The 18,716-nt window shown below is 35.2% G+C and overlaps 1 protein-coding gene across 1 annotated transcript in view; it reads right to left on the bottom strand.

Annotated features, from left to right (window-relative positions):
- The window catches only part of LOC121449227 (triadin-like), a 72,540-nt gene that overhangs the window by 15,773 nt on the left and 38,051 nt on the right, over positions 1–18,716 (bottom strand). Inside the window, exons 11-14 of the mRNA XM_041653531.1 lie at positions 15,064–15,090; positions 14,338–14,376; positions 13,247–13,291; positions 11,015–11,047 (exon numbers count right to left, since the gene is read on the bottom strand). Of these exons, the coding sequence (XP_041509465.1) occupies positions 11,015–11,047; positions 13,247–13,291; positions 14,338–14,376; positions 15,064–15,090 (144 nt within the window). The remainder of the gene's footprint in view (positions 1–11,014; positions 11,048–13,246; positions 13,292–14,337; positions 14,377–15,063; positions 15,091–18,716) is intronic.

The following is an 18,716-nucleotide window of genomic DNA, read 5'->3' as shown; positions in this document are numbered from 1 at the left end:
TTCTGCAATGAAATTTAAATGAGGTATTTGAAGTAAGTGTGGGGTGAGTTGATTCACATGGTAAGGAGTTAAAGCTGATGGAATGATAAGGGATTGGTGAGAGATTGATTTTAGAAGCATGACTATACGGAAGCTCCAGGGAGCATATGTAGCCAGAGGCATAGGGAAGGTCATCCCTTAGAACAGTGGTTCTCAACCTACCTAAAGCTATGACCCATTAATAAAGTTCCTCATTGGGGCTGGAGAGATGGCTCAGAGGTTAAGAGCATTGCCTGCTCTTCCAAAGGTCCTGAGTTCAATTCCCAGCAACCACATGGTGGCTCACAACCACCTGTAATGAGGTCTGGTGCCCTCTTCTGGGCTGCAGACATACACACAGACAGAATATTGTATACATAATAAATAAATAAATATTTTAAAAAATAAATAAAGTTCCTCATTTTGTGGAAAATAATGCTAACATTATTTTCTTTGGTACTTCATAACTCTAATTTTCCTACTTTTATGAATCATAACATAAAATCTGTTTTCTGATGTGTAGTGATAAGGTGCAGGCAGGCCTGCTTTTCATCCCACCCAGCTCCCACATGGTTAGCTTAGCCCCAGAAATAACAATACACAAACTATCTTTTAAATACTGCCTGGCCCATTATATTTAGCCTCTTCTTGGCTAACTCTCATATCTTGACTAACCCATTTCTAATAATCTATGTAGCACCACGAGATAGTGGCTTACTGGGAAAGATTCAGTCTGACCTGACTGTTGACTCCATAGCATCTAACCTGGAGAGGAGAAGCATGGCATCTGCCTCACTTTCCTTCTTCCCAGAATTCTGTTCTGTCTACTCCACCCACCTATGTTCTGACCTATCAGGCCAAGCAGTTCCTTTATTAGTTAACCAATGAAATAACAGATAGATAGAAGACCCTCCTACATCACTGATGAACATAAGTGAACCCCATGAAAGGGTTATTATACCCCAGAAGAGTCGTGACTCACAGGATGAGAACCATTGCTTTAGAGTGACCACAAAACATGCCTGACTGATGTCACAAAATGAGAACTGGCACAAACAGGTCAAAAAAAGGGGGATTTTACTTTGGCTTGTTTCTTTGTTTTTAAATTTTTGAGGTAGTGTCATACAGCCCAGACTGGCCTCAAGATAGCCATGCAACTAAGGCTAAGAATACACGCTGATCCTTCTGCCTCCATTTTCAAATTGATGCGGTTACAGGAGTAATCCACGATGCTCTGCTTCGAGCAGGAAGCTGGAACGATCATTTCCTTATCTGAGACAAAAGTGGGGAGTGATGACACTGTAGGATGAGAAAGATCAAGACACTGTAGCTTGGAGAGATGATACATGCTAAGGAATTCAAAGTGATAGCAGAGATTGTTAATTTTGTCTATTATAAGTCAGCTTTCTGTAGTGGCAACCAAAGTACCAGACGATAACTTAAAGAATGAAAAAGCTCCATTTTTGTTCCCAGTTTCAGAGTTTTTCATTCATTATCCCTCAGCCCTATCATGCTGGGCTTGAGTAAGTCTGAGCATCAGAGCAGTTGCAGTGTATGGGCAAGATCATCATATTATGGTATACACGAGTAGTAAAAATAAAGGAAATTTGCAATCGCTGAATTTATTTCATGTGTGAATCTAGCCCACAAAATGGTACTATCATTTTCAGGGACACATATTCCATTTCTGTTAGATCCTCTCTAAGTAAATTCTAAGAAACACACAGACACAGACTTCACTAATTGCTAGGCACTCCTAATCTAGTTCAATTGACAATCAAAACCAACCATTGTACATATAATTTTCCTCTGTGATGTTCAGAAAGCTCTTCATGCTCTTAGCAAACACAATAAATAAATAAAATCCACCTAAATAATGCATGCATTTGGTATCCACACAGTTACTGCATCTTGTTTCTGTTTGCAATCTGGATAGCTGCGGTTCCCAGAGATACTCATTATTAAACATCTGGGAATCTTAGGCACAAAGAAAGGAAATTAGCCTGGAGTTTTGCATTCTTCATCACTCCTATTGTTTCATTAAATTCAGCTCATTGCTTTGTACTTCTAGAGCTATCCAATACTGCAAATTATCTTTCAACTAACTTTCTGAATTGTGCATAAACAGGTTCATACAATTATATATTTTATGAGTTTATATTTTCCCAAGAAAACAATGCATCCACCATCCTTCAAAGTAAGAGTTAGCAGATAGTTTATCTTTAGCCCTCAGGAGGGAGAGGCTCCTCTTATACATTCTATTATTAAAAATGATCATGAGATTTAAAGAAAACTAACTGCTACAGTGAACAATAGACACAACATTCTTGAACTTAGCTCCAGGGAATAATAAAATATGCAGAGAGAGCTCACATTTGGAATTTTGCACACATCATACAGTGAAGCCAAGGGTGTTGAATGAAAGTATGTCATCCTTTAGAGTATCCATACTGTCACTCTTAGAGTTTGATGACTGTCTTGAGGGCGATGTCAGAATAACTTAACATCACCCATCAATGAATGAGGCCATTCTCCTGTGACTCAAAGACTAATAAGGAACAGTGGCGAACATATCACCAAATACATCTTACATAGAATTCCTCAGGGTCAGCAAAGAGGAGAGAAATGTTCAGAATGATATTCATGCAACCAGGCCACAAGACATGTCAGTCAAAAGTGACTGTTTCATTTTTAACTTCTGGAACAAAGCGAATTCAGTTACACTTCCTCCAAAAGTTGAAATGGTTTTCAAATATAATATAAGCGGCAGAAAACACATTCTTCCTAGTAATTCATTTAACAGTTTTGCTCATGTTTATGCCAAAGTGGAATCTGTCCCTAGGGTGAGAAGAAGGAGGTTTCCATGGATAGTCAATACCATAGTCCTCATTATCACTCAAATATCCACATAAGTAAATGACCAATGATCATTATGCACAAAACAGTATTTATATACTTTAGTATTTTATGTTAGTTGATTTCCCAAAATTTTGTAGACTAATATCATTGCAACTCAAATTTTAAAGTCAATCCAGAAATATTAAGTAATTTTATGCAAGTTAAGAAATATTAAGCAATTTTCTAAATTTTAACAGTTTTTATGTAAAGATTTCTAAAATTGAGGCCCCCTGTATCAGCAGTCACTATCCATTAAAATAATTTTGTAGAAATTTGATGTTAATTTCTTTATATCAAAAATTTCGATATTACAATTTTCAATATTCCGTCCCAATAACTAATCTTCCCCTAATCATTGAAATTTAGAATTCTGTTATCAGGAACTCTAACACTTCATTTATATAATTAGCTTATAAAACAGTCTAATTTTAAGACAAACAATGTTTCTCCTTTTATTTTATAAAAGTGCATATTACTGCTCAGTTAATATCAGATGGGGAAAAATTAGAAAAATTTTCAGGCACCAATATCTCTGGTAATATGCTAGCTTGCCTACCCCAGAGCTCATTCACAAAATAAAAAACAAAAAAGATAGAAAAGACTCTCATTTTGTTTAGGGTCTGAGATCAAAGTAGGGGCGATGAGCTCAGCTGATGAGAGGTGGGTCCCAGTGTTGTACAACATGTACAAGTCCATTGCCAGTTAAAATTTACAAATTAAACTTCTGTGAAGGGTGTGGAGGCTGGGGTGCTTTGTTAAGCTAGAATAGGACAATGAAAATAGAAAAGAGCAGTACAAGAGAACTTAAATCTTTTCCATCTCTATCAAAGAAATGGGTAAATAGACACCAAAGCACACGCATATAACAAAATTAAATATACCCACAAAACTTCATGGTTGGAAACAATGGTTAAAACTCTAAGTGACTCAAACCTGTGAGGGAGGAACTGAGGCAAAGAATCAGGTCTATGAGCGAGTGGAGAACAGAAATTCCCCAAAGTGAGTAGATATCTCCCCCTGAGTGAATCATGCTGACCTGAGATCATCTGCTGAAGTGGGCAAGGACCTCTGGCCACTTCAAAAGTAAGAAAGCACAAAAGTCCACCTTGAAAGCTGAAATCCCAGGAGCAAGCAGACACCCTTGACTTCTGTTAGCTAACCAGGTGTAGTTCATTTCCACAGTGAGAACTCAACAAAGGTAAAAAACTGCTGAGCTTGTAATAAAAGTGTGAAAATTGGGAATATATATATGATTGGTCTTGAGTTTTCTATATAAGTAGGATAACCTTGAACTTTTCATTCTCCTGGCTCTATCTCCTAAGTGCTGCAGGAGCATGTACCACCACAAAATGTTTTTTTGTGGTGAGGGATTGGAACACATTATCTGTACCTGGAGCATTATATCAAGTTCCTCCCCAGTCCTGAATCATGTACTACTAAAATGTTCAAATTTTTAGTCATTTACTTTCCCAAGGGAACTGAACTGAACCTGTAGCAGAGCAAAGACAGAGAGAAATGACAACCTCACAAGAAGAAAGACATGTAAACTGGCCACAGAATTCTCCTACCCTAATGGTAGACTAGAAATAGAATGGAATCATAGATTGAAAGCCTCTCTCAACAAGAAAGGAGAGACCCAATTTATGTTGCTATAGGCTCAATGACAACAGATTTCAGTCTGGAAATAGTAGAATTAATCCACAATCCCATAATGTGGGAATCTGGTAGAAAAGGCTCACTAGCAGATGATCCTAGACTAATAGGAAGAACTTGTTCCAACTCCACTCCATCCCTAGCATCCTAAACATAATAAAGGGCTAATTGAAGAATGATAGAGAATGAGTCATGTTAAATACAAGCAGAGTGAACTCCCAAATGACTTTACTGAAGGCAGTTCTAAAGAAGATGCCACTGGAAGGCAGACGCATCCAAATATTGGAAGCAGTTAAGCTGGCATAAGTATAGATATATATTGACTCAAGTACTTAAATTAATATGTTAGGGATTTTAAGAACTACAAGTACAGAACACAATTACCATATAAATGACAAGATGTGTTGGATTTGCGTGTTTCAAAAGATGGTTAGAAAATGTACAATCCCTGAATGAACACACTAAAACTTCAAAGATACCTCTTTAAGTAACAGAATAAGGGAGACCTCTTCCATCAGTGAAAGAGGCTACAAAATAGAACAACACATTTAAAAAGGAAAAAAAAAACAATCGAAATTAGAGAAGACCTATTTTGAAAACAGTGTGATTAAGTTAGAACTTCTTTTAAATTAGGATAAGTCTGTAAAAGAGTGAATTATGACTGTAAGGAAATAAGGAAACCTAAGAAGAATATTAAGGGGAAATCTCAGAATGCAACCTCTAGTCTTTGTTATGTTGCTCATATTTATAAACATACACAAAGTTGGAAGGACAATATAAAACCTTAAATGGGAAAAATAAGCTAAGGAGCCCAAAACCCTGATGTTTTGTTAGTACATGCCTCTGACAAAATCCAAGGAACGTGGCAAAGTGGAAAGCACATTACTGGTGGCACATACGCTTTGTGTGGGATTTTATACATGCCGTATTTTACATAAGGATCCAGGTTTAGGAACAGAATCCCTCCAGACATTTATATTTATTTCCAAATGTAACCAAGAAAACATAAAACTCAAATAATTACAATTAGAAGTGAGAGCAAGAACAGCGAAACTGCTCAACAGCAGTAGAAAGGATATCACACAATATACAAATGTGTGCTTGATAAATCATACACAATGAAATTCTTCTTTATGCTTTGTTTTGTCTTTTGAGACACAGGTTCTTTGTTTAGCCCCAGCTGTCCTAGAACTTGGATCAGCCTGGCTTCCAACTCAGAGATCCATCTGCCTCTTCCTCTGCCTCCCAAGTGCTGGGAATAAAGACTTAAAGGCAGGTGCCACCATCACCTAGCAAAATTCTTTTTTAATTGACAATTATCCTAGATGTTTTTTGTACCATGAAATAATTTTCTTTTTTCCTTTTAAATCTAAAACAAATAATTCTATTTCAGTGCCATTTAATATTTACATTTTAATGCTATATATATATAACATATATATAAAATATAGATCTTAAGTAAAATTAAAACATTTTAAAAGTGAATATTTTTTAGAAAAGTATATCAAAACTGATTCAAAAAGAGTAAACTGAACAACATATTCTTAATAAGTAAAATGGTTGCATTGACAATATATTAACAACAAACAGAATACTTGCAAAGTAAAATCCATGTCCCAGATCACACCACTGGTTAAGTCTATAAAACATTTTAAAGAATTCTTTTCATAGTCTTCCAAAATATAAAAGGGGGGCATATATAGTTCACTTATACTATGAGGCAATCTCACTCTGAATCAAACCCAGACCAACACACCTTAAAAATAAATAAGCTAAAACCACTTGGACCACTATCCTCCTATAAATTGGGATGTAAAACTCTCACTAGCAAATTGATACCATCAAATATAAAATCTATACAACAACCAAGTGAGATGTATTCTAGAAGTGCTAATTTGGTTTAGCATCTAAAACTCAATTACAGCATTATACCATGGCTATTATGATATTATACCATGGCTATGACATAAATATAGAAAATGTTATTTGCCAAAATCCAATATCATTACTTTATGATTGAAAAAACAAGCCAGGGAGGAATAGGATGGAGTTTTCTCATCTTGGTAAAGAGCTAACATAAACAACAACAATAAAGAAAAATAATTTCTCTTAAATCATCATTTGTTTACTCCTTTCCTACATTTTTATGTTTTGAGGAATTATTTTATGAATGAGAAGGACCGGATTTTCCTTTTGATTTGAACAAGTCCTAATATCACTGACTGAAATGATACAAAGGCAGTCATACTTTAAATCTTATGTTGACAGCACCAGGGATGACTCAGTCCTGCACCCCAACACTTTCAAGAGATGAGGGGGAGAGATTTAATAGCTACTTAGTTTTTAGAATACCATTTAATTCTTGTTTGTACTTTGGTCATATTTAAAACTAATTAATCCAACATATATTGGCAAAAATCTCACCATTCCATTTGGTTGAGTTAAGTAGACAGTATATCAAGGCTTGTGATACAATTGCATCTTAAGATTGTTCCATTTTCTTTTTTTTTCACTGTTTAAGGAATTTTTATTAAAGCAAGAATTTTATAATCCAAATTACGTTTCCTTGCTTAGTTATCAGTTCTGCTACTTAAAACAGAACTGACATCCCAAGCTATTCCACGGTAAAGAATTACAAAATTAAAGAAAGGAATGCTTTAAATTTTTGTACTTTGCTGAAAATTCTTTTCCCAGGGTCTATAAAACATTAATTTGTTTTTATATTTTACTATTTTTTTTGTATTTTTTGTTGTTTTAAATCAAGTAATCTAGGACTAGCACTGTTTGCTAGACCTGGCATTTGCTCGGTACATAAGGTTCAAAGTTTCCTTTCCTTTTTTTATTTATTTTATATTTTGCAATGTTTTTTCATAATATTTAAATTTTTCGATGTTTAGATATTTTTTCTTCGGTGAAGCACGAGTTTCTTTTCGTGGTCCCTGATCAATTCAAACAGTTGGAACACCAGTGGCACTGTTCACTGCCTTCTGGGCAGCCTCTTTTGCTTGGTGGGCTTGTAGTACAGCTACAGCTTCATCAACCTTTGAGCGGAGAGACTCTGGCATGTGAAGTAATTCTGAGTTATCAGTCTCCAAAAGCATGCCAGTGATTTTACCAGCAAGAGTAGGGTGCATGGCTTGAATAAGAGGAAACAGCCGTTCACCCAACATTTGCTTTTGCTTTTGAGGGGGGGCAGATGCCAACATGGAAGCAGTTAGAGGTTCTTGACCTTGCACATGAACAGCAGGCTGTGGCATGGTAACTTGTGGCTGTGCATTAAGATGTTGCTGGGGATTGCGGACTCCCGCAGCATATTTATACTGGGGAACGGTGCGGACAGCAGGAGCGGCTGCAGCAGCAGCTGCAGGACGTGGACCCATGGTCTGTGTTGAAGTGTTAGCAACACGCTGTGTTGACATGACTCGTGGAACCTGTGAGGAAGCTGGTCTCATAGTACTAAACGGTGGTCTAGGAGCAGCTGGGCGGATAGCACCGGGCATGTTCTGGAATGGATGAGGTCTGGCACCCTGAGCAGTCCAGCGAAAGATTGTTCCATTTTCTTTGGATCACAAGATATGTGACTGGCATGTGCTGTACAGAAGTAAGACTAATTTACTTCTTTATAAGTTAAAAGGATGATATGTTTTCATTAATTAATTGCAAGATAATTTTCTCGGCAACTCATTTAATTTCTTATAATATTAATTAATTTTTGAAGTCAACTAACTTTTAAGTATCTCTCAGGATAGCTTTGTATCACTTCAGAAAAGACCATAAATTCATTCATTTAAAATAATAGGGCTAAGGATGGTAACAACATAATGCAAAACTGAATCAGCAATATCAAAACCATTATTTTAAAAATGACATATTCCTTCATTCATAAATCAAATTTACTTTGGGATATTCTGGATTTTTGAAGCTATTGGAAAATTTTAGTGTAAAATATTCATAAAATTATTAATGATTTTATTAATGTCATATACTATATGTTTGTTATAATTCTGTTCTAAGAAGATATATTTAATAGATGGTTATTTTAGAGGTGGATTTCCAGACCTACATATGTAAAAAATATAAATTGAGGATAAACATTAACATTTATACTAGTGAAATCCTTATTTAATTATACCTAAATCTTATTAATGCTTCATGCAAATTTATAAGATAACTTGGAATTACTGAAACCTGAGTGATCCATCCTACCTTAATATAGAAGCAAATTACTTAACAACTACATTTGCATGAGAAAATCTTAAGTTAATGTCCTTCACAACTAAACCACAGAGAAGATCCTGTTTAATCCATAATCCTGTTTGAAGCATGGAATACTTCACTCTGCAGTGCAATGTTGGCTCTGCGTTTTGCTGTCCTATCAGTGGGAGCCCTGCTATGTGAGACCACTGGGGTCTTCAGGCATCCTCTAAGAAGGAGCACTACAATGCAGTATAATGCAGCTTGTGTTTGTTCACAAACCACATGTTTCTCATCTATCCGTATGTCTTCCCTTTTCTCCACACATGGATTGTATTCATGCCCACCGAAACACAACACAACACACACACACACACACACACACACACACACCACCACCAACAACAACAACAACAACAAAACAAAATAGCAAAAAACAACCTAATCTGTTAAATCTGTTAATTTAGTTAGAGGACCCAGTTTGCCAGCAGATAAGAAATGCAAGTAATTATTTCAAACACAACTATTTTTTTTTCTTTTCTTTTCCTTTCCTTTCCTTCTTTCTTCTTCTTCTTCTTTTTTTTTTTGTTTTGTTTTGTTTTGTTTTGTTTTGTTTTTCAAGACAAGGTTTCTCTGTAGCTTTGGAGCCTGTCCTGGAACTCACTCTGTAGACCGGGCTGACCTCAAACTCACAGAGAACGGCCTGCTCCCACCTCCTGAGTGCTGGGATTAAAGGCAAACACAACTATTTCTTAAACCTCCTTTAGCAAGAGAAAAGTAAATGATGATAAATTTAAAATATCACACTAGTAACTCTCCTGCTCCTCCAACTCATTAAAAAATGCCAAGTAGGTTTGAGGGATATAGTGGTCATTGTTTGTTAGAAGCTACATTTAGTGTGCTGTACTCTACAAATCTCACGATTTTATAATTTTCTCCAGCCTTCCATATCTTAACCATTCCTCTAGGTAATACTTCTTCCATGGAGTCTGCTCTTGTGATCCTTAGCTTTAAGGCCATAGAGAAAGAATTGTGGAAAAGTGTAGTTTCCTAGGGCTGTTCTCGAGGCTCAGCTATAAATCTGTCCTCCCACCCATGAGATAATTCATTAAACTTAAAATAATTCTCCTTTTTAAATTACTGGAGACTGTGTGAGGTCTTATTGTTTTCAATCAAAGTATTTTTGAATGACAAATGTGACAAGTTATATTTACTAATTATTATTTTATGAGCTCTTCTGTACTCAGCTATTGGATAAATAATCAATAAATATTTAGACTGTTCAGTACATGTAACAGTCATTAACTACAGAGTGTATGGGGAATTGAAATACAGGTACTACAAATGTACATGTGAAATCAGTATAAAATACACAAACAAGTTTAAAATTGCATTTTATAAAGATGTGCACCTGTATGCTTATTACATATTTTAAATGATATACATATTGGATTAGTTATAATATTAAAATAATCTCACAACCTTTTTAAAAACTTTGCTTGATATGTATCAAAATCAGAGATTACAATATAGTTGCAGTGTATTTATGATAATCCTAATCTTCGAAGATTAATTTTCTTAAATCTGGAACCACGGCAAAGAATAAATTTGATTATTCCAAAGAATTCTTGTAATTTTTAAAAGTTTGTTTACAGTAGGTTGATACTTAAGATGCCCAGAAAACTTCATGTGAATATTATATTAAGTAGAACAGTTAGGCAGGGTTCTTGCATTCAGATAAACAAGAGTCAGAGCTATTCTGCATGCTGGCCAGGGACACAGGTTTGTGTAATCCCAGTTGGAGTAATCTCTGCCGAGGAGCAGCCTTTAGGTCATAATCTTTCCAGAGCAAGCAGACAGCTGTGGTGGAACTTTCCTGCTCACACTGTCAACATTACATGACTGACATGCATCTAGAACTTCACTAGCTCCTGGCAGATGTGTGAGTAGCCAATGGGATTACTACGATGCACTAATCTAGAGGAAGGATGTTACTGAGGCTGTGGCTTTCAACAGGACATCTTTGCCGTGGTCCTCTCCATTTCTCTGCATGTCAACTGCTTCTGAGGAAAGTCTCCTCTTCAACCACTTGTTCCCACTACCATGATACCCCACCTCATCTCAGGCCCAAAGTGACGGAGTGCTGACCACAGTCTAAAACCTCTAGAACATTTCCTTCTTTAGATGACTTTTCCCTAAGTGTACCGCAGCCACCTACATGTACTAAAATGAATTTATTGCCAACACATACCATACTTACTTGGTATCTTTGCAGGTTTTTCTTCTGAAAAGAGAATATATATTTTGTTTTACTAAGATAATAAAGCAAGAGGCTGAAGCACTTGTCAATGAACTAGGTAAATGTATCTAATGTCCGTGGGTTCCTTCCCTACTGATTTAACGAACAAATGTAGTTTTCCATCGCCTGTGAAATGTTTCTTTGAAAAACGCAGTCTCTTTTATAGATGACGATATTCATGCTTACAAAGAAGCCATTCTTCATCTCAACTGCCAAACAATTTAATTTTTTAAACACTCTTACTAAAATCAGCAGGATCTTTTAAAAATTATGTTGGTTCAACTGTAATTACAGATAACTTGAATAAAATTACTTTGCATGATGAAGTTTATGTACACACTTTATAATTTCTAAACTACATGAGATATATTGAGAATTATTTCCCTTTCAAAGATGAATAAAGGCAAGTAGCCGCCAATTACATTAAGAAACTAATGACTCTGTAAATGCATCATACAAATTGGATTTTTTCTTTTTTCCTTTCAGTGAGAGATGATTATTTGAAGTAGTGCATCTCATTTACTGTATGTTTCTACCATAAAATACACAGTGAGATGATTATTCAAAATGCCAGAAGATAGGCTATTTTCACAGGAAAGGAGATGGGCCATTGAAGTAGTAAGGGCAGCGGCGGGGCTGCGTCCCCAACACCCCAGCCGCCTGCTAGCTTATGCCCGAAATAACAACACACAAACTGTATTCATTTAAACACTGCTTGGCCCATTCTCTTCTAGGCTAATTTTCACATATTAATTTAGCCCATTTCTAATCATCTGTGTTGCACCCCTAGGTGCGCTTACCGAGAAGATTCTAGCCTATGTCCATCCTGGGTCGGAGCTTCTTAGCGTGTGTCTGCCCAGGAGCCAGGAGCAGGGCATGGCGTCTCTGCTGAGGCGTCTGCTCCGGAGAGCAGAGCTGTGGAGTCTCTGACCTCACTTTCTCTTCCTCCCAGTGTTCTGTCCTGTTTACTCCTCCCACCTATCCTCTAACCAATAAAATGGGCCAGGGCAGTTCCTTTATTAGCCAATGACCTTCCTCCATCAGGCCATATATTCCTTCAACCACCAGTTGTTAAATTTAAGTGGCCAGGCTCCAAAATACGATGCAAATGGAATCTGCATTCCATTTGTATATTTTGAGATCTATACTGTTTCTAATACAGAATTGAGAATTGCCAGTTAACAGAAATACAATTTGTAAAGAAAAGAGTTTTAATTGGGAGAGTTGTCTTAAACAGAACATCACAACCCTAAATAACTTAAAAGTCTTCAGTAATAATTCTATTTTGAAAATTCTGTCATGTTTAAGGGGATAGAACCTATAAAAGACCCGAATGGAAACCAAGATACAGTGAACTACCCTTAAATGAAGGAACAAGTGATGCTTTCTCAACTCCCGGTGACTTGGAGTCATGCTTTGACAGTTCTTGACGTGAATTAACAGTTGTTCTTCACTGAATGCTATGGTACTTCTCAATTATAATAAGTATAAGGCAAAAGTGATCTAGGAACATCCTGCCTGTTGAATGTACAGGCTACAACAAGCAACAATGAGACCTGATGGAAACCAGGGCTCACCTTCCTCTCAGTGAGGACCCACCTGTTTATTACAAAGAAAAAAAAATGGCTTTTTGGTTGTGTTTCTCTACTATCCTGGCGGGACTGGCCTAAAATAATGTCACCTCTATTATGTAATTAATAAGGTTTATTTGTAGTTTTGTGATAGTATCACACAAACACATAACTTTATTTTAAAGATCAGTGTTCTGCTATTTTCATGCTGGCATTTTTCAGTTTACTGCTAAGTTAAACTAGTTTAAAAATCAACACATAAATGAAATACATATGTGATGATAATTTTCTTCACAATAAAATACATCTCAGTTGAAACTGTTTTAAACTACTATAACTATATAAACTTTGATATTATTAAGCAGCTAAAGCTTTTGGTAATGGAGAAATATTTTTCTTCTAGCATGACTAAAATATTTCACTGAATCTATGAACTGATAATATTTCCTTCCTAATTTTTCTGCCAGATTTTCTGCCTGTTCTCACTCTCAAATTAGCAAAAAAAGCATATCTACAAATCTTCTTAAAAACATTAGTGTTAATAATAGTATCAAATACCATATGAATTTCCATGGCAACAGAGAATATAAATATTCATAAAGTTCAAGTTTACCTTTAGTCACATTGTGGCCCTGAAGATTTTCTTGTCTTGTGGGAACTGTTTATTAAAAATATATTTTAAATATGAAACTTTAAAATAACTTTACATTAAATAATTGTCTCAATTTATATATTAAATTTATGAGATTCAAAATTGCAATATTATAACTATTTTCTCAAGGTAATTCTTAGGAATTTCATCTTATATTGAACTAATGTCTAATGAGAATAACCAGTAACAAGATAATCATTCTACTGGTGCAAAGAGATTTACAGTAGTAATGCAATTATTTAGAGGATTCGTATTTGTGGAAAACACGTCACCATAAGCACGCAAATTTGAATAAATCAAACATCATTTTTATTATTGGTAATCATGCTTTCCTCTGGTTCTGGGATATATTACTTAGACAATTACTTCCTCTGTAAAATTTCCGAATGAATATACTAAAACCAACCCTGACTATATGATGCTAGAAGCTTACTAATGGAAACCTTACTTAAACTTAATTTTAAGGGAAAAGGATAATGGTCATACTTTGTCCAAATTGTCCAGCAATGGTAAAATAAATGAATTCTTAATTTCAGCAAATTATCTTTCATTCATTAGTCATTTTTACAATGACATCAGTACATATTCACCAATGATTTCTTTAATCAAAGCAATGCCTTTAAAATGCACACACATCAATTTTAACTTAAAGATGATATAAATAAAACATAACTCAAATGAGTTTAGTTTCAAAATTTTGACTTATTTTTATCTTTTTCTGATAATGTATACTTATTTTTAGTGTTCTTTAGATAAAAAAATCAATTACGTCTTAAATAAAGTTTTTATTCATACATCCTGGAGTTTGATAGTGAATTTTGAGTCATCAATATCCACAAATCAAAAGTCATATGTATGGAGATTATTTATCAATAACAGGTAGAATTTGCAGCAATCTAAATTTCTACTCCTTTAATAGTTAATAACCATGTAAATGCCATGAATTTTCAATGTTAAACTTAAATTTTGATATAACCAATAATGTAGTTCCTATATTTTCATAAACTGCTTTTATTTTTTGAGAAATTCACATATAAATTTACTATGTTTACCTTTACTTTCCTTTTCGGATTTTTCAACTTTCTTCTTCCCTAGGGAGAATAAAATGACATATAATAATCAACTTATGAAACATAATGTTTTCATTCACTCCTGGAAAGTTGAATTGAGACTTGAGCCCATGAGAAGAGGTGGGTAAAATCAGGTCTGTTTCATTTCGAGATGAGTAGGAACATTCTATAGATAAAAAGAAGTATGCTAATTATAATTAGCTACCTGTATGTATAGTGCCCTTTCATTTTTTCTTATGTATTTTGAAGAATAAGACAATAGCATTAAAAAGAGAAATTCAAAATAGAAACAGAAAAAAAGTCTAAATTTTCATTGTTGCTGTAGGTAATTAAGATTTGACATTGCATAGCACTTTCTCAAACTAATGAAAGTAAACAATTAAAATTCCCTGGGGACGGCAAAATAGATTGTAGAAGTAGATTAGCAATCTATGATGTTGACTGGCTGATGGTTTTCTTTTGTATGTATTTTACACAAGAGCAAGAAATAATGAGGGGAAACTAAATATATGGTAGGAATGTGAAGTACGGTTTCCATTCGCTCTTAAAAGTGGGTTTGGAACATCTGTGTTTTTCTGCAGATGAGTACACCAAGAACTTGGGCATTTGGGTGACTTGGCCTATTATGACACATAGTTAAAGAAAGACCCAGGTTTCAACTGTTTTTCACAATTAAATATTATTTCATTTCAGAGATGAAATATTTACCTGAGTCTGTGACTTCTGATGTTCCCTCTTTAGAAGAAATATTTACAAAAGAAGAAAATAGAAGAGAATAATGTTTATTTCAGTAGGTAATTGAACTTTATTTTCAGATATTCTTATTAAATCAAAATAGATAAAATGCTCAAAATGACAGAGAAATAATTTGAAAATTAGTGGTACTTCTAAAATATGATGAGATATCTACCTTGAAAATGGATTTATGGTACAAAGTAAACCATATAAAATTACAATATAAACCTTAAAACTCCATTGCATCAATGCATAACTTGATCTCATAAATGCATGCATTATCCATTAACTTTTATTAAATTCCCATATATAAGACGCTGTGCCATGGGCAATGAAGGGGAGCTATAAAAAGCAATGAAAACTAAAACAGTAACTGACTTAGCACCTAGTGATATAAAGTGACATTTGCCTTTACCTGTAGCATCGCTTAGATACTGTTCTTTCTTGTTTAGTTAATTCACAGACTAATAATATTCTAAATGTTACTCGGAAAGTTTTCTTATCTTTAAAATTATATGAAAAGATCAATATTTACTGAAAATAAATCTTTCAAACCATAAAAACATACTTCTTAATACATTAAATTCCAGAAAACATGTATTTAGTTTTAATCCTCTGTAAAATTCTGGAAGATACTTCTAGAGTTTAGGAAGATATAAAATATTTTTACTAATGACTATAATATGTTAATAATAATAAGGAGTTCATAAACAAAATAGTGTTTTCATATGGCAAGCATTCTATTTTGACTTAAAACCCTTTCTTTTGGTAATATTCTTTACATCAAAAGTGATAAAAACAGACTAAAAATAGAAACAATTTTCTCCATTGTAAGGGCAGTATTTCAGGAACCAAGAAATGGCCTCTCCTCCAACATTCAATGTTTAAAGTTGACACAGGAACTTTTCAGAGAAAACCATGCCTATATTTTTTATTAAATTTTAAAAATTATTTTACATACAGCCAGTTTCCCCTCCCTTCTCTTCTCCTGTTTCCTCTTCTCACCTACCTCCTTCCCCTTATCCATTCCTCCACCACCTTCTCCATACAAAAAGAGCAAAACCTCCATGGGAGTCAGCAAAGCATGACATATCAAGTTGTATTTTTAAAGAATATTATAGTTCTTTCAAGAAAGATGTTGGTCTTTGACTTAAAAAAAAATCTGAAATGAGCTCTCTCTCTGATTCCATGTCCTAGGAATACTCATTACCCTTGTATGGAGCCAACCTCCCTTCTTATCTGTCTCTTTGTGCTAGCCTCCAATACGTTGAGCAGTATCTAACTGGGAAGGCACTGGGCAGCAAGCATGGGAAGCAGGTAGGTTATCTTCATTCCCCTAAGTCTATTTCCAAATCCCCAGTATTATCTCAGTCCCACAGCAGATCACTCGCAGAAATCTGTCATCCATTTCTGCCTCCATAACCTTTGAATTCTGCTTTACTTAACCAGCTTTCTTCCTTCGTGTGGATCATTTCAGAGCCTACATCAAGCTCATCCCCATTCTTTCCTGCCATCACTAAATACCTAGAATACTTCCTAACTGACATGAAATCCACAATGGCCAGACCTGACAAAAACACAGAAGCATTTCCTACTAGGCAGCTTACACCTTCCACACTCTCCTAAGATCCAGAGAGCACAAAGAAACAAGGAATGGCGTGCCTACTCCAAAAAGACAAGACCACGTGATTCAAGACCCAGAATCACAATCATCCCAAATACAGATGCCTAGGTGCCAGCACAGAACAACTCTTTAACACCAAAGACCACATGTCTCCACTAGAACCCAGCAGTCTACCAAATAAACCTTGAGAAATATACAGTAACTAAAGCACATGACAAGGACTTCACAAGACTATCATGAATATGTTCAAGATCCTTAAAGGGAGTATTAATAAATCTATTAATGAAATCTGTACACTAACAGCGGCATGAAATCATGAAAACCATTCAAGGCATGAAAGTAGAAATAGAATCACTACAGAAAACTGAAAATGAAGTAAAACTGTTAAGAAACAATGAGTAAGCTAAGCAAGAACCTCCATGGTAAGCCGGACTAATCTTTCACACATTAATGGAAGTGATGTGGGAGTGATTTCTTTCTGATCTGTTGCTTTCATTGGTTAATTAATAAAGAAACTGCCTAGGCCCATTTGATAGGCCAACCTGTAGGTGGGTTGAGTAAACAGAACAGAATGCTGGGAGAAAGAAAGTTGAGTCAAGAAGTTGCCATGATCCTCCTACTGGACACAGACACAGGTTAAGATCTTCCCTGGTAAGACACCTCTTGGTGTTACAGGGATATTAGAAATGGGTTAGATCAATATGTAAGAGCTAGCCAATAAGAGGCTGGAACTAATGGGCCAGGCAGTGTTTAAAAGAATACAGTTTCCGTGTAATTATTTCAGGGCATAAGCTAGCCATGTGGGCGGCCGGGTGCCAGGGACGCAGCCCTGCTGCTCCTATTACAACATGGAAGGGAGACTTTCAGACACTGAAGACAAGATAGAGAAAAGAAAATCTCTCAAAAAAAAACTTTAAAAATAAAAATAAAATATTGAGGCACAAAATGTCCAAGAAATCTGGAACATTAAGAAATGACCAAACATATGACAAATAGTAAAAGAAGAAGAAGATAAAGTTCAAGTCCAAAGAACAGACAATGGCATTTATTTCTTATTTTAGTTGCTATTGAAAATAGATTGCTTTCATGCAATATATTCTTACTGTGGTTTGTCTTCTCACATCTTCTCCCAGAGACTCTCCAATTATCCACCCACCCACCCAAATCTACAACCTTTATTTTTCTCTCTCATTAAAACACAAATAAGATTAAAATAATAATAAAGTAAAAGTAGATTCCAACTAAATGATAGGAGAAAAGTTCCCTAACCTTCAGGAGGAGGTGCTTATCAAGATACTAGAAGCAAAAAGAATACAAGAAAGAAATTCTTCATGACACATCAATGTACCGAAAAGAGATATAATTTTAAAAATTTCAAGGAAAAAGACAAAATAACATATAAACCCAGACCCATTAGAATAACACCTGCCTTCTAATAACATGCTCAGGCACAAAGCAGACTTTAGGAGACTATGAATATCAACCCAGACTGCTATATCCAGAACAACTTTAAATCACAATTGACAAAGAAAAATATTTTGTTAAAACCAAATTTAAGCACTCGGGAGGCAGAGGCAGATGGATCTCTGTGAGTTCAAGGCCAGCCTGGTCTACAAGAGCTAGTTCCAGGACTGGAACCAAAAGCTACGGAGAAACCCTGTCTCGAAAAATCCAAAAAAAAAAAAAGAATATATTCTCATTTCAGCAGTTCTCATCAGGAATATTTTCCTGAACTGACCCCATGCTCAGGCACAAAGCAAGCAGCAACATATACAAGAAAATTGATGTAACAAATTGCATTCTATCTGACTTCCATGGATCAGAGCTGCCTATCAACATCAATACTAACTACATGAAGTTTACATACTCATGAAAATGGAACAACTCACTACTGAATGAAAATTTGCTCAAGACAGAAATTAAGAAGGAAACTAAAGACTGTAGAATCGAGTGAAGATGAAAATGCAAAGTACCCAAACTTGTGGAACACAATAAAGTTGGA

Source organism: Microtus oregoni, unplaced genomic scaffold, assembly GCF_018167655.1.
Source record: "Microtus oregoni isolate MIOR12 unplaced genomic scaffold, Mior012 000006F_ref0000085, whole genome shotgun sequence".
Taxonomy (NCBI): Eukaryota; Metazoa; Chordata; class Mammalia; order Rodentia; family Cricetidae; genus Microtus; species Microtus oregoni.
This window is presented reverse-complemented; position numbering and strand designations above follow the sequence as displayed.